This window comes from Heptranchias perlo, unplaced genomic scaffold (assembly GCF_035084215.1).
Source record: "Heptranchias perlo isolate sHepPer1 unplaced genomic scaffold, sHepPer1.hap1 HAP1_SCAFFOLD_825, whole genome shotgun sequence".
Classification (NCBI taxonomy): domain Eukaryota; kingdom Metazoa; phylum Chordata; class Chondrichthyes; order Hexanchiformes; family Hexanchidae; genus Heptranchias; species Heptranchias perlo.
The window spans coordinates 23,517-46,177 of record NW_027139861.1 but is presented as its reverse complement, the minus strand read 5'-3'; the positions used below and the strand labels follow the sequence as shown (position 1 = coordinate 46,177).

General features: G+C 39.8%; 1 protein-coding gene across 1 annotated transcript in view; it reads left to right on the top strand.

Annotated features, from left to right (window-relative positions):
• Positions 1–22,661, top strand: part of si:dkey-119f1.1 (Structural maintenance of chromosomes protein 6-like) — a 67,244-nt gene that overhangs the window by 22,678 nt on the left and 21,905 nt on the right. Inside the window, exons 9-16 of the mRNA XM_067981605.1 lie at positions 1,633–1,752; positions 3,444–3,542; positions 5,596–5,742; positions 6,581–6,669; positions 8,505–8,669; positions 10,431–10,609; positions 13,905–14,106; positions 15,915–16,029. Of these exons, the coding sequence (XP_067837706.1) occupies positions 1,633–1,752; positions 3,444–3,542; positions 5,596–5,742; positions 6,581–6,669; positions 8,505–8,669; positions 10,431–10,609; positions 13,905–14,106; positions 15,915–16,029 (1,116 nt within the window). The remainder of the gene's footprint in view (positions 1–1,632; positions 1,753–3,443; positions 3,543–5,595; positions 5,743–6,580; positions 6,670–8,504; positions 8,670–10,430; positions 10,610–13,904; positions 14,107–15,914; positions 16,030–22,661) is intronic.

Below are 22,661 nucleotides of genomic sequence, written 5' to 3'. Positions count from 1 at the left end.
ATATTGTTCAAACTTAAAAAATTTGGCTATCAAACACCAAATCCAAATCTTAATCAAAAAGAAATTCTTGGCGTTGGCAAAGATTGAAAGACCTGCCTGAGGTGCCCTCTCCTGATAAGATCTTACTTATCGCTGCCCTCTTTTCCTCTCTTTAAGCTAATTGACCACACTTAATCATTCTTTGCGTCCTATTCCATGAATCCTTACCTTAGCTGCTAATTGCTCATGTGACATTGTCTACTTGAATTTTCAGGAAACTTTTAACAATGTGGACTACATTCCTCTGCCTGCTGTCGATAACATTATTGAAAATCCTAGGTTGAGAGAGAATAATTCAAATGTATTTTTCCCTTGCATCACCCACTTCATACCCTCTACCTTTTTGGGGTAATTCTTAGTTGCTTCTGCAGAGCCCGGGAAGTAGCTGTGCTTTGTTGATGTCAGGCATAAGATTCTCCCTTTTCTGAATCCATGTTGATTAGCATTTAATAAGTTATGCTTTCACAACTGCTCACCCACTTGACTCTCAAATCGTTTCAAATATTTGCCCTACAAATAAAAATAAAATTTGTAGCCAAAGATTATTTTTGATTTGTTAAAATTTGCCTAACTTTGTTTTTCATATTTCAATAATAGGAGCAGGAGTAGGCCATATGGCCCCTCAAGCCTGCTCCACCATTCAATAAAGTCATAGCTGATCCTCTACCTCAACTCCACTTTCCCACCCTATCCCCATATCCTTTGATTCCCTTAGTGTCCCAAAATCTATCGATCTCAGTCTTGAATATACTCAACGACTGAGCTTCCATAGCCCTCTGGGGTAGAGAATTCCAAAGATTCACAACTCTCTTGAATAAAGAAATTCCTCTTCATCTCGGTCCTAAATGGTTGACCCCTTATTTTGAGACTATGCTCCCGAGTTCTGGACTCTGCAGCCAAGGGAAACAGCCCCTCATATCTACCCTGTCAAGCCCTCTAAGAAGCAACTCTCATTATTCTAAACTCTAGAGAATATAGGCCCATTCTACTCAATCTCTCCTCGTAGGGCAACCCTCTCATCCCAGGAATCAATCTAGCGAACCTTCATGAACCGTCACTAAGGCAAATATATCCTTCCTTAGGTAAGGAGACCAAAACTGTACTCAGTACTCCAGGTGTAGTCTCACCAGAGCCCTACATAATTGTAGCAACAGCTCCTTACTATTATACTCCAACCTCTTTTCAATAAAGGCGAACATACCATTTGCCTTTCTAGTTGCTTACTGTAACTGCATGTGGAGAAAAACACCAACACAGACTTGATTGGACAAATCTATCTAGCAAAATGCAACAAAATGTATAGAATGACACAACAATCATTTTAAGATTTTTGCCAAATTTTAGGAATTTGCAGTTCATGACGACATCTCAACACCACAATGTTCCATTGCCTTACATACCACTACAGACTGTTTTGTCCAATATGTACTGAAGATTACTCAATATAATTTATTTCAATATGTATAGACTCAAGATCTAGACCCTTTAGTAGTGGTTTGGAATATGATGGACTAGAAATGTACCCTCAGTAAATAAGCTTCAGTAAATGAGTTTTTGTAATTTGTATTGTGTATGACTTCAATCTTTTAAAAGAACCTATTGGAGCTAAAGGATCAAGTTAAGGAAAAAGAAGACCGTTATAAAAGCCTTGCTTCACTGAATGAACTGCAGGAGAAACTGGAGCAACTTAAGAATCAGATGGCCTGGGCATTGGTGAGCAATTTGAAATAACTTTATTTTATAGAAATCTCATAGGATCAGAATTAATACTTCAATTTTATTTTTCTTTGCATAAATAGCTGTTACAAATTGTCATGTAAACATAGACAGCATGACAATTATTCCCCCCACCAACAGCTATTGGTGGGGGGGAATAATTGAAATGTGTTTCTCCCTTACATAACCAACTTCATGCTTCCTACCTCTTTGGGATACTTAGTTGAACACTTGCCTCTTCAGAGCCTGGAAAGTAGATGTGCTTTGTTGATGTCAGACACAAGATCATAACAAACGCCTGATAGTATTGATGTGATGTTGGATTGATAATAGCATGATCCAGTGACTTCTTAAAGCAGTCACTTGACATTCTCCAATTAGTCTGTCACTGGGCCAGCTATGTAGCAATTAATAGCAACTAGTAGTGCTAGTGTCTTGATGGTGGTAGAAGACCACTTCTGCTTTAATGAAATGGATTTGAACCAATTCTAAAGATTCCCACGATGGCTGGAAGTATGAGCTAATTGCTTGAAAAAGAGTAATATTGCAGGAGCAAGCAGGTGACTGCAGTTGGTCATGGTGGCTAATGTGGAGAAAAACGCCAGCACAGACTTGATTGGACAAATGGTGTGATCCTATGTTGTAATGACCAATTATTTTAAAAACATCCCTCCTAGGCAATATTGAAAGTACTTCCCCTTTATATAAAAAAATGTAAATAAATAGCAAGTTGCTATTTATTTGAACACTGAAACTTATTCTGATAGTGAAGTCTACGTCTAGTTATTTTCAAGTGGAGGTTTATATTCAGTGTATCAAAGCAGAATTTGTGTTGGGTTTTCTGCAAATTTGGCAAAAGCATTGTCAGATAATGTAGTGTCTTAAAACCATGCTATTTTGTGGCATTAAAAAATACCAGGACCTGTTTTCAAATACAATAGAAAAAATATATGAATCTCTTGCAGTGGGAATCAATGGATGTTTACAGTATGTGCACTTTTTGACTCATTAATATGAAAGTTCATAATTATATATACCTGACAAATGATGGGACTTGCACCTTCTGTAGTGATGATTATCTTAATCATTGGATAGATCAAGTGAATTTTGTCAAACATATGTGAACAGGTGTGAAAACATCAAAATTTGTTGTTGCACCTATTTCATGATTTGCAACCTGGGTATGTGTGACTTGCTTACCAGAGTGCGAACAATCTTTGATCAGTATGCACTACGTGCTAGTGTGTGGTTTAGCTCAAATGCAAACTGTTGAAACTATTAAGGGTCAAATGATACTATCATGTATAATATATTATGCATTGTGTATTCTATGCATAAGGCAGTAATAGAATCTGTTCAGTTAGAGCCAATCGAGTGTTCATCCTCTCAAATGTGAAATCCAGAATATAAAGATTTGGCCTCCACAATTAATAGTATTATAAATGTGTTTTCTTTCACAATTTTGCATTTTGGTATGGGGTAAACAAACATGATTTTAACGCATTAAATAGACTTAAAAATAAGTATTGCATTTACAAATGATGGGTTCCACAAATTTGAAAATCTTGCACGTGGTAATTTTAAAAATTTTGTTAATGTTCTTTGCAAAGTAGAAAATCTGACCTGTGGAATTTAATTAAAAACTGTAACTGGAAAAGGTAGTACATTTTTAAATTTTGTATTGTAAGGTCATTGAGGTTGAAAAGCACCTGCAGCCAGTAAAAGATCGTATTAAAACCGAAGAAAGTCGCCGTGTCAAATATGATCAGAAAGTAGAGGAATGGCAGGTTGGTCTGTATTTTGATTCATTCATTTCCTTGGGAAATTATTTTGTTTTCCTGTGTTAATGGTATTTTTGATGTATATTAACGACCTGGACTTGGGTATACAGGGAATAATTTCAAAGTTTGCAGATGACACAACACTCGGGAATGCAGTAAACAATGAAGCAGTCCGGGCCCGCATGCAGCAAGACCTGGACAACATCCAAGCTTGGCTTGATAAGTGGCAAGTAACATTTGTGTCAAAGAAGTGCCAGGCAATGACATCTCCAACAAGAGAGAGTAACCACCTCCCCTTGACATTCGATGCCATTACCAGCGCCAAATCCCCCACCATCAACATCTTTGGGGGGGGCGGGGTCACCATTGACCAGAAACTTAACTGGACCAGGCATATAAATACTGTGGCTACAAGAACAGGTCAGAGGCTGGGTATTCTGCGACAAGTGACTCACATCCTGACTCCTCAAATCCTTTTCACCATCTACAGGGCACAAGTCAGGAGTGTGATGAATACTCTCCACTTGCCTGGATGAGTGCAGCTCCAACAACACTCCAGAAGCTTGACACCATCCAGGACAAAGCAGCTTGCTCGACTGGCAGCCCATCCACCACCTTAAACGTTCACTCCCTCCACCACCGATGCACCGTGGCTGCAGTGTGTACCATCTACAAGATGCACTGCAGTAACTTGCCACTTTGACACCACCTCCCAAACCACCTAGAAGGACAAGGGCAGCAGGCGCTTGGAAACACCAGCACCTGCACGTTCCCCTCCAGGTCACACACCATCCTGACTTGGAAATATATCGCCGTTCCTTAATCATCGCTGGGTCAAAATCCTGGAACTCCCTTCCTAACCGCATTGTGGGAGTACCTTCACCACACAGACTGCAGCGGTTCAAGAAGGCGGCTCACCACCACCTGCTCGCAAGCAATTAGGGATGGGCAATAAATGATGGCCTTGCCAGTGACGCCCACATCCCATGAATGAATTAAAAATAATGTGGAGGATAGTGATAGACTTCAGGAGGGCATGGACAGACTGGTGAAATGGGCAGATGAAATTTAAAACAGAGAAGTGTGAAGTGATACATTTTGGTAGGAAGAAGGAGGAGAGACAATATACACTAATTGGTACAATTTTAAAGTGGGTACAGGAACAGAGACACCTGGAGGTGTATGTACACAAATCTTTGAAGCAGACAAAATAAGTTGAGGACTGTTTTTAAAAAAAAAACCATATGGGATTCTTGACTTTATTAATAAAGGCATAGAGTGCAAAAGTAAGGAAGTTATGCTAAACCTTTATAAAACACTAGTTAGGCCTAAGCTAAAGTATTGTGTTCAATTCTGGGCACCACACTTTAGGAAGGATGTCAAGGCCTTAGAGAGGGTGCAGAAGAGATTTACTAGAATGGTGCCACGGATGAGGGAGTTCAGTTATGTGGAGAAGTTGGGGTTGTTCTCGGGCCAGAGGTTAAGAGGAGATTTGGTTGAGGTGTTCAGAATCATTAACGGTTTTGATAGAGTAAATAAGGAGAAACTGTTTCCAGTGGCAGAAGGGTTGGTAACCAGAGGACACAGATTTAAGGTGATCAGCAAAAGAACCAGAGGCAACGCGAGAGAACATGTTTTTACGCTGAGAGTTATGATCTGGAATGTACTGCCCCATTCAATAATAACTTTCAAAAGGGAATTGGATAAATACTTGGGAAAAAAATTACAGGGCTATGGGGGAAGAGCAGGGGAGTGGGACTAATTGGATAATAGTTTCAAAGAGCCAGCACAAGCATGTTGAGCCGAATGGCTGCCTTCTGTGCTCTAATATACTAAGGTACCATGACAAATTAATTTCAGCCGAGACACACAATTTTTAAGTTTGACTAATTTACACTTAGATCTTTAGACAAGCCCCTTTTAAGACAGAAATTGTGTTGAAAGTTTATCCACAATCAATTTTCTACATTTAAACATTGCTACTGTTGAAGTGTAGAATTTGCTACTTTTTCTTTTAAGATAAAATTAAATCTGATTTTGTTCCTCCCCTGTTCTGCAGATCAAAGTTAACGAGACAGAAGAAAAATTTAAGGAAGTTCAGAATCAGTTACAGAGAATTACAGAAGAGGCACAAGTATTACGGCCACAGTGTACAACTTTGAAAGAAGATGTACAAGGAAAAAACAAAGCATGCAAAGAGACTGAGGTTAGTAGATTTAATTGGAGTACAATAAAACAGTGTGTAAATATTGGATAGTGTATAGTATATCAGGGAGGTCAAATGGTATGGTTTATCAGCTTTGTTTCAAACCTAGGATTTAGTGCATTGGCACACATTCCGGGGTGTGGGGTACTGTATATAAAAAAAAAACGGCTTTCAGTGATAGATTTTGGAAATCGGTAAAAATCTTGTATTCACCTCCCATATTTACAGTGTGTGTTGATGGCCTGAATTCTCTAGACTTCCCTCCTCTTTACCTTGGCGTTAAAATTTCTAGCAGCAAGAATTGCGTTGACCCTTGGCATTTATGGAGTACAGATGGAGAAACTTACCTCTCTAGTTCACTTCACAACCTCTTCTAGAAGATCCAGGAATTCAGCCAGCTATTAGGTGATGAGTTCTACTACTTTAAAGTAGAGGACATATTTCTCATACAGGGTAGCCTCATGCACACATGGAAGCCCTGTGCACACAAGGTCAGTGATTGGCTTTAAATGCCTTGATGTAACCAGGTCCAAAGACTTGCAGACTTATACAAAAGAAGTTTCTTTCTTTTCTCTCCTCTCTTCCCTTTCCCTCCCCCCTTCAAAAAAAAAACACAAGCTGAACTAGAAAGATGCAATAAATTGTGTTGTTGTTAGGAAGGCTAAGCATAATAAAGAGGAACATGTTCTTCTATCTTTATTGTCTATTCCAGGTGTCACTTGTTTGAGTTTTCATTTTTAATAATTTAAATTTTATTATATTTGTATACTTAATTTTAGTATCAGTGTAGAAATTTAAGTTTAATAAGTCAAGTGTAGTTGAACTTACTTGCTTACAGGCAACATTCCACCGCTACCGGACACAGCTGAAACAACTTGAAAAAGACCATGACCAGTTACAGAGGCGAATTGAAGAACTGCGAAATAGGTCAGAACATTATTTGTGTGGTCTTGTTAGAATTATCAGTTTAATTGTGTATTCTGCATTTTGTGATTTAAAAAAAAGAATAAATCAAATGGTTGTGTCTTTTACTTCCTTGGTGTCCTATTTGACCCTGAGCTGAGATTCCGGCTCCATATCCTTTCAACCACCAACCGCCTACTTCCACCTCCATAACATTGCCTGTCTCTAAACCTGCCTCGATTCATCTGCTGAAACCCTCATCCATGCCTTTGTTACCTCTAGACTCGACTATTCCAATGTTCTTCTGGCCAGCCTCCCACCTTACACCCTTCATAAACTTGAGCTCATCCAAAACCTTGTTGCCCATATCCTAACTTGCATTAATCCCTGATAACCCATCACCCTTGTGCTCGCTGACCTACATTGGCTCCCGGTCTGGCAGCGCCTTGATTTTAAAATTCTCATCTTTGTTTTCAAATCCCTCCATGCCTTTGCTCCTCCCTATCTCTGTAACCTCCTACAGCCCTCCAAGATCTCTGCACTCCTCCAATTCTGGCCCCTTGCACATCCCTGATTTTCATCACTCCACCATTGGTGGCTGTGCCTTCAGCTGTCTAGACTCTAAGCTCAGGAATTCCCTTCCTAAGCCTCTCTGGCTCTACCATGAAGCAGTCCATGCCCACATGCCGCAAGACCTGGACAACATCCAGACTTGGGCTGATAAGTGGCAAGTAACATACATGCCAGACAAGTGCCAGGCAATGACCACCTCCAACAAGAGAGAGTCTAACTACCTCCCCTTGACATTCAACGGCATTACCATCGCCGAATCCCCCACCATCAACATCTTGGGAGTCACCATTGACTAGAAACTTAACTGGACCAGCCACATAAATATTGTGGCTATAAGAACAGTTCAGAGGCTGGGTATTCTGCAGCGAGTGACTCACCTCACTTCCCAAAGCCTTTCCACCATCTACAAGGCACAAGTTAGGAGTGTGATGGAATACTCTCCATTTGCCTGGATGAGTGCAGCTCCAACAACATCATCCAGGACAAAGCAGCTCGCTTGATTGGCACCCCATCCACCACCCTAACCATTCACTCCCTTCACCACTGGCGCACCGTGGCTGCAGTGTGTACCATCCACAGGATGTACTGTAGCAACTCACCAAGGCTTCTTCGACAGCACCTCCCAAACCCATGACCTCTACCACTTAGAAGGACAAGGGCAGCAGGCCCATGTGAACAACACCTACAAGTTCCCCTCCAAGTCACAGACCATCCCGACTTGGAAATGTATCGCCGTTTCTTCATCGTCGCTGGGTCAAAATCATGGAACTCCCTAGCTAACAACACTGGGAGAACCTTCACCACGTGGACTGCAGCGGTTCAAGAAGGCGGCTCACCGCCACCACCTTCTCAAGGGCAATTAGGGATGGGTAATAAATGCTGGCCTTGCCAGCGACACCCACATCCCATGAACAAATTTTTTTTTTAAAAACCCTCTCTCCTTTTAAGATACTCCTTAAAACCTACCTCTTTGACCACTTGTCCTAATATCTCCTTACATGGCTTGGTGTCATATTTTATCTGATAGCGTTCTTGCGAAGCTCCTTGGGATATTTTACTACGTTAAAGGCGCTATATAAATGCATGTTGTTTTAACTTCAAGGTAGAAATCCAATCTTGTATTTGACTTCATATACAATATTGATTTTTCCATGTTATGTTATTTCAAATTTTGGCAAAAAAATCTGTACTTGGCTCTAAAGATTAGTTTTTACTACAATTGTTTTTCTCCCACCCAAATATATTACAACTGTGATAACTTTTTTTCCAATTTTACTTCAAAACAGTGTAAATCAAAGTTCAGAGACTGACCTCAGAGAGCGACAGGAAAGAATTGGCAGTCTGCAAGAACAACTGAAAGCACTGATGGACCAAGAAGCCACTACCTTACAGCAGCTGGAACAGTTTCAACATGCAATCAGCAAGTCTGAAGAGGAACAGGAAAAGCTTGGGTTGGTAACTTAGAGTAGAGATAAGTCACTGATATAGACAGTAACTGCTAGTATCAGGCTGTATTGGAATCAGTACCCATAATAAAATGGGCAATAAGATATATTCAATAGTTTTTAAATAACTGAAAACAGAAAAGTTTAACACTCATCAGGCTTTGTATATTTTGCATCATTTGGAGCCTTAACCACCCTGCCCCCCGGGCGGGTGGGGGGAGTAGGGTTAAATATTTTAAAATCGGAGATCCAACCCCAACCTGCTTCCAACGCACCCACTTCTGGTTTTAACAGTGGCGGGTTGGGGGGCGAGCGACTAACCTGCTTTCCGGAGATCCTTGAAATATTTCCAAGAGGCTGCTTGCCTCAAATTTAACCTCTTGTTTCACATTTAACTGCGGGGGGGGGGCGGAGGCGGGGGGGGGGGGGGGGTGCGGAGGTGGGGAGGGGGGGGCGGAGGCGGGCGGGGGTAGGTTTTCCTGGCCTCTGGAAACTTGGCAGCTGAAGGGAGGGGAAAACAGCTGGATGGAACAAGTAAGTGTTTTCCAGCACTGTTTGTGGGTCAGGAGGAGCCAGGAGTGCTTCGACGTGGAGCACCAAACGTACCTGCTTCCCTCCTCCCGATGCCTGACTCTCCTTTCCGATGTCCGACCTCCAATGACTGATTCCACCCCCAACTCCGGACGTCCCGCTGTCTGACACCACCCCCGAAACCCAGCTAAATCTCCCCCCGCTCCTTTCCCGCTTCCTCGCTCTTATCTGGTCCATTGTAATTATTCAAATATTGAAGTATAAATTGACAAACTTATCAGTGTAGATAATACAAAATGAAAAGATTGCATTTATTTGTGGTTTTCACTAAAAATTTAAGTTGAAGCACAATTGGATTTGTACTACTGAGCTAGCCGAAGATGCCTCTAGATTTCCATTGTGGCCTTTAGAGCTGGAATAACGGAAAATAACTAAACTTAGAAGGAAAAAGGAAAGCATAATTTAACTATTGTAACACGAGCTGTTCAATAAGGATAGACGTCACACATTAGTTGTCTTTTTAGGGCTGGATTTCACAAGCTGTTTTAAGTGCAGGCTTTGCACAAATGCAGTGCTTTTCACAAAGTTCTCATTGGTCTTTCAATTATCTTGCATCTTTTATTGCAAGCAGAGATCCATTTGAAGACTGGTGAGCACATTATCATTGTGACATTAAACAGTCGCCGTATTGCAATCCTTCTAAAGTATTTATGAACAGTTCATGAGGTTTGGATTAAGAGCCAGCCAACACTGTTTTCTAAATTAATGCAAAATGTTGCTCAATTTTGCATGTTATCTGGGGGAAAAATATATAGTTTTGAGGTAGGAACAAAGTTCCTAGAGGAAACCATGCAAGTATAAATGATCGCTCATATAAAACAAATACAGGAATGGTGTATTTTTTGGGTTTTTTTACAATGTGCATCCAATGTCCCACATTCTGTAAGAATTCTACTGTATTCACTTGATACAGAAGAATATGCAAAGGTTTGAATTCCAGTGAATCTACACTAAAAACCTTACAGAAAATAGACAATAATTTGTTCAAGTCCAATAGGCTCATATAAACTGAATTGTGCATGTTAATGAAGCAACCATTTTATTAAGTGAAAGAATTTAACTTGTAGAATCCTCTTCAATAAAAGTTTTTCTTTGACACTCTATTGATCTCGCATTCAGTTTACATATGAATAAGCATATTGCAATTGTAGCATTAGCTATTTTGTATATCCCTAGACGAGAAGAACAAGATGTGAAAAATTCTGCTGAATCCAGGAAGGAGCAGCTGGAAATACTGAAAGCCAGTAGAACAGACCAGTTGAAAAGGTTTGGAGCGACCATGCCTGCATTACTTGAAGCAATAGAGGAAGCACATAAACAGGGTCGTTTCAGGAAGAAACCAGTCGGCCCTATAGGTAAATTTCAATAATTTCTAACATGCAGTTATTTAAGCCAGAAGCAGAATAATTAACTTGCCTTTGATGTTTCATGTGTTGTATGTATAATGTAAATCAAGATCTAGTGTCTTGTGTGCTGTAGTCGTAAGTTCATTAGATTTGAGTGACGCTGTGTGCTTCTTTGCAACACAGGTTAGGTGATCATAATTATTGTCCTATGGCCTAGTAGCTTTCTAATAGATTGTGTTGGATTGTTCTGATGCATAAATCAGAAATTCATGTTTGGACATAGCCAGATTCAGGGTAACAGTGACTGGAAACTTAAAGGAATTTGCACCGAACAAAATATCTGCCATATGTATCATTTCACAATCTTGAATTCAAATCAAATAATTTGCTGTTTTCAATTTTTTTAACTGCTCTCTTTTGGTATTTTAAAATCATGGTTCCTGTCACTTTTCATCTTGCTTCTCAAGGAAGAACTGTTCCAATTTATTTAGCATGCTCAGTTATCTCGTGATGTGTCTCTCTTCACTGTATTTTGCTCCTTCTATAATGCCTGTGTTCTTTTTAGATGAATGGAAACTAAAATTAGATGCTGTAAATTGCCAGCTTATTAGTATGCTGGAATTTTTTTGGATTTATCCTCTTTCCTTCAGAGCATCCTAAAATTCAATTTTATTTGTTAACAGAATAATTTTCAGATACTATAACAAACTACAGATTCCTTTCATTAATTGTGTAATAAGTAATATTTTAATGCTTGTGTGCATTTGTCTGCATTGTGTCATTATTCTACTAGCCTGTTAACCTTGATTAGTATTTTAAGAGATGTATTAGTTTCATAAACAGAATCGGTGGAAACTAATATTTTTGGTGAGAACTGCAAATCTGTGGGATGTTTTCTCAATATTTCTCTCAGCCTAGTCAGCATTCTCACTTGTAAAAATCCTGTATTCATCTTAATTACTTGCGCAGCTTCCATTGTTTAGTACAAGCTAACTTATGGCATTATATGCACCTGAGAAACTTGGGTAGCAGCAAGATGAATTGACCAACAATAACCTTATTGCTGTTTTAATTGAGGCAATATCTTGATTGTGAATCATTTTAGACCTGCATATTTTAGATTTCATGTTTTATCATTGTCATTGACGTTCTGACTTCAAGATTGAAAGGAAATATAACTTTTAGATTTTACGCAACATTTAAGATCGCTGCCAGTTATCATGTTTGAGGTATTTTGAGTATGCTAAACAGCCAGATTGAGCATGCTGGTGGACATTTTGGGCCTACGTAAAAAAAAACTAGTAAGAAGGAATCCAGATAGAGAATAGTTCATTTTTCATTTTTATGTTTTGCACTTTTGCAAATGTAGAGAGTTACAAAATTGGGACGAGGGGAGGAACCTACCTATGTTTCTTCACATTTTTTCATGCTATGTTTTAGATTTTCAAGAGTGGGTAAGCAGGCAGTGAGTTGGGATTTAAACTGGTAAGGTAGGGAAATGGTAAAACAACACGACTAAGAAGAAAGTCAATTAATGACATCAATCCCAGAATGATCAAATAAGGAAAGGAATGTTTTGATGATTAAACTATTAAAATGCATCATACAAATGCTTGAGGGATTTGTAATACAATGACTGATCTCGATTGTTGTGGTAGTTGAGCCTCTTGGGAACAGGATTAACCCCCAAGGATGAGAATGAGTGCAACACTCAAGGGTTTAATGTGTTAAAGGAGAACAAAGTAGATAGGAAAAGCGATTAAGTAGCTTTATGTCAGGGATACCTAGGAGGCAGGTAGACTGGTTAGTACATGATAAGCTTCCAAATAAGCTAATTTGGCTGGCACTACTTAGTGTAAAGGGAGCAAAAATAACTGATATAAACTGAGAATGCTCAAGTAATCTAGAATCTGAATTAGTAAATGTAATGCATTCTGACCCTGTGTTATGGATGTCACATGATATAACTCCTTTCTGACTTGGTAATGGAGAGTGACCCAGGTGCCATATTGAGAATGGAAGTCGTGGTGCCCCTAAGAAATGGTGACCATAACTTGATTAAATACGACGTAAACTAATGCCACAAGCTAGTATTCAGATATATTACTTTTAAAGGGCCAACTTCCAAGGAATTAATAATTGAAGCAGAGGCCATGTCAACTTTTGAGAATAGGATGGATAGGTGGTTGAAAGAAAGGGGAATAAAGGGATGTGGGATTAGGGCTACTGCTTGTGTGGAGGATAACCATTAACGCAGACGGATTGGGCTGAACGAACTGTTTGCGTCTTGTAATTTGACTGTGGTAGCTATGCAGCCTGAGTATTCTGACATTCACATTTTATCCCAAACTTGCATGCTGATCTGTGATCCTTCGGAAGATTCTTTCTTACTAAACTAGAGGATCAACAATTGGACAAGACAAGGTTATTGAGCCTATCAAAGTTCATCCCTCATACCCTAGCTTTCCCATTTTACGATCTAATTGAGTTTAGAATGTCACTAATGTTTCTTTCTCTTCTACCCGGCTTGGACACAAACTATTGCTGCCCTGCCACTTTGGCCAATTGCGCATATTTGCCAATGAATTTGGAGTGGTCTATTTTAACTTTAAAATTAAGTTGGTGCTTCTAACTACAACTGACCACCAACACTGGTCAGTTTAAAAAGTACACATGGTAGCAGAAATCCCTCATGTATCTTTTTAACCTCCAATTTTTTTCCTTTTGAAAGCAATGGTTCATACGTTAATATATTTCTGCAGGCACTGATCCCTTTGGCATCTTTCCCAAGTGTCTGTCTGTGTCAGGTTGGACTATGAGTGCAAGGCCATTCGGCGTTAGGCGTATTGCCGGTGACTAATCCTTGTTTCACCTGAAATTCTCATGCACACATTCCAGCAGGGTCACTGTGTAATGATCAGAGCAAAAGCCCTGATTAATTTCCCCTTACATGATCAGGGTGCTGAGGCTGATTGTAGGGCCATTACTACCACCCAGCTGAGAGCTGTCTCGTCACAGACCAAGGATTGAATTTGGAACCTTCCTGTTCTGTGTTGCTTGGTACAACGTAGAGCATTAAGCCATTCAGGAGCTGCAGTCATGTGACTTACCTCCCTCTTGACTGCTTGAGTTATATGATTGACATATTAAAGCTTTATTTTGTCCATTAGGCAGTGGAATCCTGTTGATGTGAACAGTAATAGCTGGAATCAGTTTGCTTAGAAATATGTTTTTCAATATATTAGGGATTTAATTGCATATTGAATGTTACTACTGTATTAAAGAGTTTTATTTATTTATTTAGGTGCTTGCTTCAGACTGAAGTATCCTGAATTAGGTTTGGCAGTTGAAAGTTGTTTGAAAGCACTGCTGCTTTCATTTTGCTGTGATAATTACAGAGATGAGCGGGTGCTGCAGACTTTGATGACTCGATACTTCAATTCAGGAAGACGACCCCAAATTAATGTGTGTGAGTTTGAAAATCAAATGTACAATGTAAAAGAAAGGTAAGTTTCAAGATTCTCAAATATTTGACCTTTCATTGAGGCTTGTTTGCACTAAAACATTGTGGAAAAGCATTGGGTAAAGAATATTAATTATTTATCTGCTTTTGTCTATTTTTGTCAGCAAGAGTATGTTTTTTTAAAAAATTAACATGGTCCTTGTGTGCATGGTACTATTGTATTGTACAGAACTAGCCACGTATCTAGCCAAGCTGGTCCAGTACAGCTACAACACTGGCATCTACCCGACAATGTAGAAAATTGCCCAGGTATGTTCAGTCCACAAAAAGCAGGACAAATCCAATCCAGCCAATTACCGCCCCATCAGTCTGCTCTCAATCATCAGCAAAGTGATGGAAGGTGTCATCGACAGTGCTATCAAGCGGCACTTACTCACCAATAACCTGCTCACCGATACATAGTTTGGGTTCCGCCAGGACCACTCGGCTCCAGACCTCATTACAGCCTTGGTCCAAACATGGACAAAAGAGCTGAATTCCAGAGGTGATGTGTGAGTGACTGCCCTTGACATCAAGGCAGCATTTGACCGAGTGTGGCACCAAGGAGCCCTAGTAAAATTGAAGTCAATGGGAATCGGGGAAAACTCTCCAGTACCTAGCACAAAGGAAGATGGTAGTGGTTGTTGGAGGCCAATCATCTCAGCCCCAGGACATTGCTGCAGGAGTTCCTCAGGGCAGTGTCCTAGACCCAACCATCTTCAGTTGCTTCATCAATGACCTTCCCTCCATCATAAGGTTAGAAATGGGGATGCTCGCTGATGATTGCACAGTGTTCAGTTCCATTCACAACCCCTCAGATAATGAAGCAGTCCGTGCCCACATGCAGCAAGACCTGGACAACATCCAGACTTGGGCTGAGAAGTGTCAAGTTACATTCCGCAAGACACATGCCAGGCAATGACTATCTCCAACAAGAGAGAGTCTAACCACCTCCCCTTGACATTCAACGGCATTACCATCGCTGAATCCCCCACCATCAACATCCTGAGGGTCACCATTGACCAGAAACAGCACCATGGATGTGGTGTGTACCATCTACAGGGTGCACTGCAGCAACTCGCCAAGGCTTCTTAGACAGCATCTCCCAAACCTGCGACCTCTACCATCTACAAGGACAAGGGCAGCAGGCACATGAGAACAACGCGTTCCCCTCCAAGTCTCTCACCATCCCGACTTGGAAACATATCGCCGTTCCTTCCTTGTTGCTGGGTCAAAATCATTGAACTCCCTAACAGCACTGTGAGAGAACTTTCACACGGACTGCAACGGTTCAAGTTGGTACCTCACCACCACCTTCTCAAGGGCAATTAGGGATGGGCAATAAATGCTGGCCTTGCCTGCGACGCCCACATCCCATGAACGCATTAAAAAAAGAACAGTGGCTGTTGCTAGTTACGTTTGGGTCTCTGGTATAAATTTCAGTTTCTTGATAGAGAAAAGAATTATGCTGTATCGCCCATTCTATTTCACGGGGCCCACTATCAGTCTCTTAAACTGGTGCCTGCAGGAAAAAGTTTTGTTTGCAGGTACCCATGATGTTATTAATAATGTAGTGATAGTGTACAAGATTGTTGAAAAGTTTACAACATTGATATGTCAAAATGACTGCAAATGCTCTTGTTTTGATTCTACAAAAACTGCATAATTGTATTGTTTTTAATCGAGAGCAGCATTTTACTGCTGTCTTAATGTGTAATAGTTTGATATTCACTCTGTTACGTTCGTTGTTTTCAAAGTTTTATTAGGGAGACTAATTAAATCAACTTCAAATTTATATTTTTCTCCTTGAAGAGCTGTTCGTCATCCAGATTTCCCAACTGTTCTTGATGCCTTAGAGATAGATAACCCAGTGGTGGCAAACTGTTTGATTGATATGAGAGGCATAGAAAAAATCCTGCTAATCAGTGTAAGTCCTTTTGCAGTTTTCTTTCTGTAGAATTTCAATTGTGGCTATGGAGGTTTAAAAATCGGAAGCTGATTGAACTCAGTTGCATTTTTTAAAGAGTGGACTGCATAATACAGCACATTTAACCTGAACTGTTTTACAATTTGTTTAACAAAGTTTACTTCAACAAATATGCAGTGCATTGCTGCAACTATAATTCCAAAGATGTAAATTGTGGTTAGAGATATATACATGGAATATCAATTGTGCACTTATTCAAAACTTTGATTTTTCAGTCATATTAATCTATAATAAGAATTTATCTTTCATCTTTTCTTCAGTGGGTGCTCACATATTTGTAGTTAAGTCTTAACCATTTCAATTCATTAATATTAGAATTACAAAAGTCTACTTTGCCATCTATCTAATCTTTCCAAACATGAGATAACTAACTTTCTATCCCTAAAATCAAAATAGATATCCTCCAGCTTCAATAAATATTAAACATTGGTAATATGGAATTAATTTGAATCTGCAAGTGGGCTGTAATTAGCATAACTGAAGTGTCATCCTATCAGCATAACAAATCTTCCAAGTTTCATAGAGAAAAAAAATCACTCATTTTAATTGAGAACATATGCTCTGTCCACAAAAAGCTAATGCAAATTTAGAAGCTTATTTCGTTTTGTTCTCTATTTAAAAATTTGATTTTTTTTTTTTGTTTTCAGCATGGATGTTAGTGAGGCAAGAGTGAACCAGCTGCAAAGCAAAGTTTATAGATAAATGCATCATGTGGTGTAGTACTTAAACCATACAAATACCTGGTCTGTGCTAAATTAGCTGGTTTCAGCTGGGATGCTACAGGTTTCTCTAACAGCCCTAGGCTGGGGAAAGATTAGTGATTTTTAATCCTGATCGCTATCCTGTCACTCTTGCTGAAAAATCCTTTGCCCTCCTTAGGAAATGTTACGTCTAAGGTCCTAACTGTATTCAGGTGAACACACAAGATCCCAAAATTATGTATGAAAGGCAGGGTTCTCTCACTGTCCTGGTAAATGTTCTTCCTTCAAGCACCACTACCAAAAAAGAGTAACTGTCAATCAACTCATTGTTGGGAGACATTGGTGTAGAACGTCATACTTGACTATATAACAGTCACTGCACTGCATGTGTAATTCACTCTATGAAGTGTTTTGAAACACTCAGATGATAAGGGGCCATCTATACGCACATTTCTATATATACCAGTGAATATGCTATTGCACTGTTCATGATGAATCAGAGGATGTGCTGTCAAGGATGGACATTATACCATGTAAAATATAATGCAGTCAGCTAAAGCCACAAAGTTTAATTGACAAGTAAACACTGTGTGAGTTCATTCAGACGTTAATTGCTGTTCAGGGTGGATACAAGAAGAAACCCAGTTTTGTTGTGGAAGGTCAATTAAGAGCTAGCAGATATTGTGGCTCTGGTAGTTTTAGTTCCTGGAGAGTCTTTATGCACATCACAAATGACTGTCTTTATTTTAAAATGAATGCATTAGGCAATGTTACATCTGAACTGGAATTAAAGGAAGTGCATGCATATGCAAGTTTCTTTTTAACAAAATAATATGTTATCTGGCCACCACATTTCTTCTAACACCTCTGCCGTCACACTTGTGATATACCACGTCCATGTCATAATTGAACCCGACTGGCTCAAAAATTGTGTTCGTTAATCTGAGACAAATCATAATTGAACAAGTAGATACCATGCCAATCAAATGTGAGAAAAATTGGTCACCAAACTTGCAATAAAAAAGCTACTAAGGACTTATGAAACAATGACGCAGGCATGAAAATCAATTAATAAATGAGAAGTCAAGCCAATTAAGTGCAGAGGAGATCTAAAAAAGGGAATAGGAGGGGCAAAGAGAGTATGAGAATAGATTAGCAGCTAACATCAAAGGGAACTCAAAACACTTATAAACATAAATAGTCAAAGGAAGGGTGGGGCCGATTAGGGACAAAAAAGATCATCTTGTGGAGATAGAGGGTATGGCTGAAGTACTAAATGAATACTTCTCATCTGTCTTCACTAGAGAAAAGGATGCTGCCAATGTAGCAGTAAAGGAGGAGGTAGTAGTGATATTGGATAGGATAAAAATAGATAAAGAGGGGGTACTTGAAAGGTTGGCTGTACTCAAAGTAGAAAAGTCACCTGGTCCAGATAAGCTACACCTTAGGTTACTGAGGGAAGTAAGGGTATAAATTGCAGAGGCTCTGGCCACAATTTTCCAATCCTCCTTAGATATGGGAGTGGTGTCAGAGGACTGGAGGATTGCAAAGGTTATACCCCTGTTCAAAAGTGGGGAGAGGGATAAACCCGGCAATTACAGGCCAGTCAGCCTAATGGTGGTGGGGAAACTTATAGAGACAATAATCTGGGACAAAATTAATTGGCACTTGGAAAAGTATGGGCTAATAAATGAAAGTCTGCTCGGATTTGTTAAAGGAAAATCGTGTTTGACTAACTTGATTGAGTTCTTTGAAGAAGTAATGGAAAGGGTTGATGTGTATATGGACTTTCAAAAGGCATTTGATAAAGTACCACATCATAAATTTGCAAGCAAAATTAAAGCCCATGGGATTAAAGGGACAGTGATAGCGTGGACACAAAATTGGCTAAGGGACAGAAAGCAGAGTAGTGGTGAACGGTTGTTTTTCAGACTGGAGGGAAATGTTCCCCAGGGATCAATATTAGGACCACTGTTCTTTTTGCTATATATTAATGACCTGGACTTGGATATACAGGGTATAATTTCAAAGTTTGCAGATGACATGAAATTTGTAAATGTGGTAAACAATGTGGAGGATAGTAACAGACTTCAGGAGGACATAGATAGACTGGTGAAATGGGCAGATACATGCCAGATGAAATTTAACGCTGAGAAGTGTGAAGTGATACATATTGGTAGGAAAAATGAGAGGCAATATAAAGTAAATGGTACAATTTTGAAGGGGGTGTAGAAACAGAGACCTGGAGGTGTATGTACACAAATCTTTGCAGGTGGCAGGACAAGTTGAGAAGGCTGTTGAAAAAGCATATGTGATCCTGGGCTTTAATAATAGAAGCATCGAGTACAAAAGCAGGTAAGTTAGACTAAACTGTTATAAAATTGTGGTTAGACCCAAGCTGGGATATTGTGTTCAATTCTGGGCACCACACTTTAGGAAGGATATCAGGCCCTAGAGAGGGTGCAGAGAGATTTACTGGAATGGTACCGGGGATGTAAAAGTTCAGTTATGTGGAGAAGCTGGGGTTGTTCTCAGAGCAGAGAAGGTTAAGAGGAGATTTAGTAGAGGTGTTCAAAAGCATGAAGGGTTTTGATAGAGTAAATAAGGAGAAACTGTTTCTAGTAGCAGAAGGCTCCATAACCAGAGGACATAGATTTAAGATGATATTAGCAAAAGAACCAGAGGCGACATGAGGAAGCATTTTTTTACGCAGCGAATTGTTATCTGGAATGCACTGCCTGAAAGGGTGGTGGAAGTAGATTAAGTAATAAATTTTAAAAGGGAATTGGAAAAATTTATAGGGCTATGGGGAAAGAGCAGGGGAGTGGGACCAATTGGAAAGCTCTTCCAAAGAGCCAGCACAGGCACGACGGGCTGAATGGCCACCTTCTGTGCTGTATCCTACTGACACTAAATCAAACAGCTTTTTGGAAAAAGAAATCCATGTTTTTAAACTTTTAACCAGTTACATTCAGGTTTAAAAAATAATTTCTAGTATAACTAATGTAATGTCAAACATTTGCAAAAAAAAACCTTTCACTCTGCCCATCAACTCTATTTGGAAAGGTGAGTTTTGCTTGCTGCCCTTACCACGAGATGTAACCTCTGTCATGAGCCTGGGGCTCAAGTTTCACTTCAATGCCAATGTTGGTGCCCTTGCTGAATCCATTCCAGTCTGACCTGGCTCACTGTCCACCAAATCACTGCATCTACATCAATGGTCTATTTTGATCCTGGCTATTTTGTTCCAGTTATCATGCCCACTGTCCCACTCTCAATCTAGTCCTAGCCTCTTGTGCTCCTTCAGCGCCTGCAGTCCGTTTTTAGTGAAAAATGTGCTTTGTAATGTATTTGCCAGCTGTGACTCAGCACATCCAATATGACGTGCATTTATTGGTTTAAAAAATGGCATCAGGACCAGAAATGCCATGAAACAGTTGGAGATGAGTCACATTATGGTAGTACTGGGTTGGGCCACATTCCCCTTGACCCATCTTCCCACTTTGTTGCTGGAGCCCAACACACTCAATCCACTTCTGTGCTCCCAGTCTTCTGCAAACCCTCCCTAGTAACCGCAGACCTCACCTCCCTCAGTATTGCCAAACCATGAATCCTTCCCTGTACTACTGTGCAGGGTATCTCTCTCCCTGGAATCTGGAACTCCCAACCCTCTCCTGTTCTGACACGCCCCCTCTTGCCCAGTGCTGCAAAAATATATACTTCAAGTCTACTAACTACCATTTTACTCTGCATCCTAGGCTTTACACAGATGAGTTAACTATTAAATGCATTGGTGAAGTATAACTCACGGTCACAGGAAAATAAGCAGTTGTGAAATTCATTTTCCAAAATGCTGAGAGAAATCCCAGAATATCATGTAATAAAAATGGAATTTGGCATATATAAATTTGATAATACATGGCAATGCATCCTCCAATTCACTGTGAGCAATCCTTTGGTTGGTAAGTATGTCAAAACCCCAATACATTGAAATCAGTGGTAATTCCTGTTGTCACTTGCTCCAGAGTTGGCATTGTAACCTCTCAACCGGTTACGTCTGTTAGCTGAATTTGTTGCCTCATTTCCTCCAACTGTGAGCTGCTGTGGGAGATAAACTAATATCTGTATCTCTGTGAATCTCCTTTGATCTCTGTGGATCCACTGTGACTTTGTTCATGGTAAGTTGAAAGAATACAGAGTTGGAACAATAGAGGTTTTATGCTGTTTAAACCACAATGTATTATCAGGGCCACTAATTTTGTATCTTTGTGGGCATTAGGAGAGAGCAGAATCGAGCTTTTATGTGCTCCCTCCATTTCTGAATAAGTTGGTATTCAATGTTTGTACACCTATGTAAACAATGGCTACTTGGCCTGTCTGTGCTCATGGGACCGTATCCCAACAAGAGTGAGGAGAAGTACAAACTTTTTTTTTTAAAGTTTAAAATCCTCTTTCCAGCCCCAGAAGAATCCCCTACTATACAAGTATGCGTTTTTGTATTTCCCACACGACTTTTGTGCTGTTTGAGTGAGGTTACCAATAGTGTCTGTTCATGCCAAATTATTAAGATCAACTGGGAATTGGGTTGAGATAGACCAAACTCATTTCATGCTGGAGTCCGAATCCAATATGTGCTATAGATCCTCATACACTTAGTATTTTTAATACTGACAAACAGGCAAAACAAAAATGAACTTGATGTAACCTGCCAGAGGTCAGCAAACTTATAAAGGCACTGAAATGTTAAAACAAAAATGCAGTCTGGGTAATTCTTTATGCACAGAACACTAATACTGCTTCAAAACCTGGAACTTGGTTTCCATCTGCATAGTTAAAACAAACTTCAAAGTGGAGATTTTAATATTTGCGTAGAAGAGCTATTAAAAACCATGGCGAGATCATTAATCTTTTATGACCAAATCATGTCTCACTGCTTGCTCCTGATTAAAATTGCATATAACTTTAGGAGTTCTGCATGTCTGAAATTTGGTTTTGCTCTCTTTCAATAATGTAGGATTACTGTCAATACAGAGGCCATCTTTATTTTTGTATGCCTTGTACTAATATCTTTCTCCCTTCCCTCCCTTCCCCTGTCTGGGCTCAATTATACCTCACCCTCTAACCCTGCTTGACTGGAATACTGTGCTTGGCCTTGACTCCACAAATGCAATGTCATGGGGACAGGGAGGGAGGTGGTGGCACAGACTACTGTGTTTTTTAAAAAAACTGCAAAGTGCTTGCAATCATTAACCTATAATAGTATTCCAGCATGCAGTAGCGGGTTATTAGTTTTTCTTTTTTCTATATTCTTTTGCAAGTGATATAAGTGTAGGAAATTGGCAGCAGGACGGCATTTTGGTATTCAGTTAAACTTTGTACGGAGAAGTTTGATACTTTCTCGTGTTACTTTGGGCTCTGTGTGCTTCATATCATTCGATGAATGCATGTGATTTGTTCCCATGCAGAATTGTGCTGATACCAGTTTCTAGGACAAGTGCCCGAGCTTTTTGTTTGTGAACCACTTAAATGCATACCATGGAGCCCCGAGGGCCGTAAACGTAAAGTTTAAATCGAAGTTCCCATTAAATTACACATATCTCGAGACGTGGACATTAGCAGGTCTTGATGCCTCAATGGTGAAGAAATCCCAAATTGTGACAACAGCAGCTGGAACAGCATTATTCAAACCGAAAGCCTCACAAAATTCAAACCATATAAATCAGACACTAAGAGACGAACACAAATAGAATGGAGTTGGTGGGCCGGATTGCCAGGGATCAATTAGCAGAAATGGCCCATGCGCCACATTTAGACATCCCACTATAGGATGTGTGTAAGTGCTTCACAAGTTGCTTCTGTATCACTTGTCTG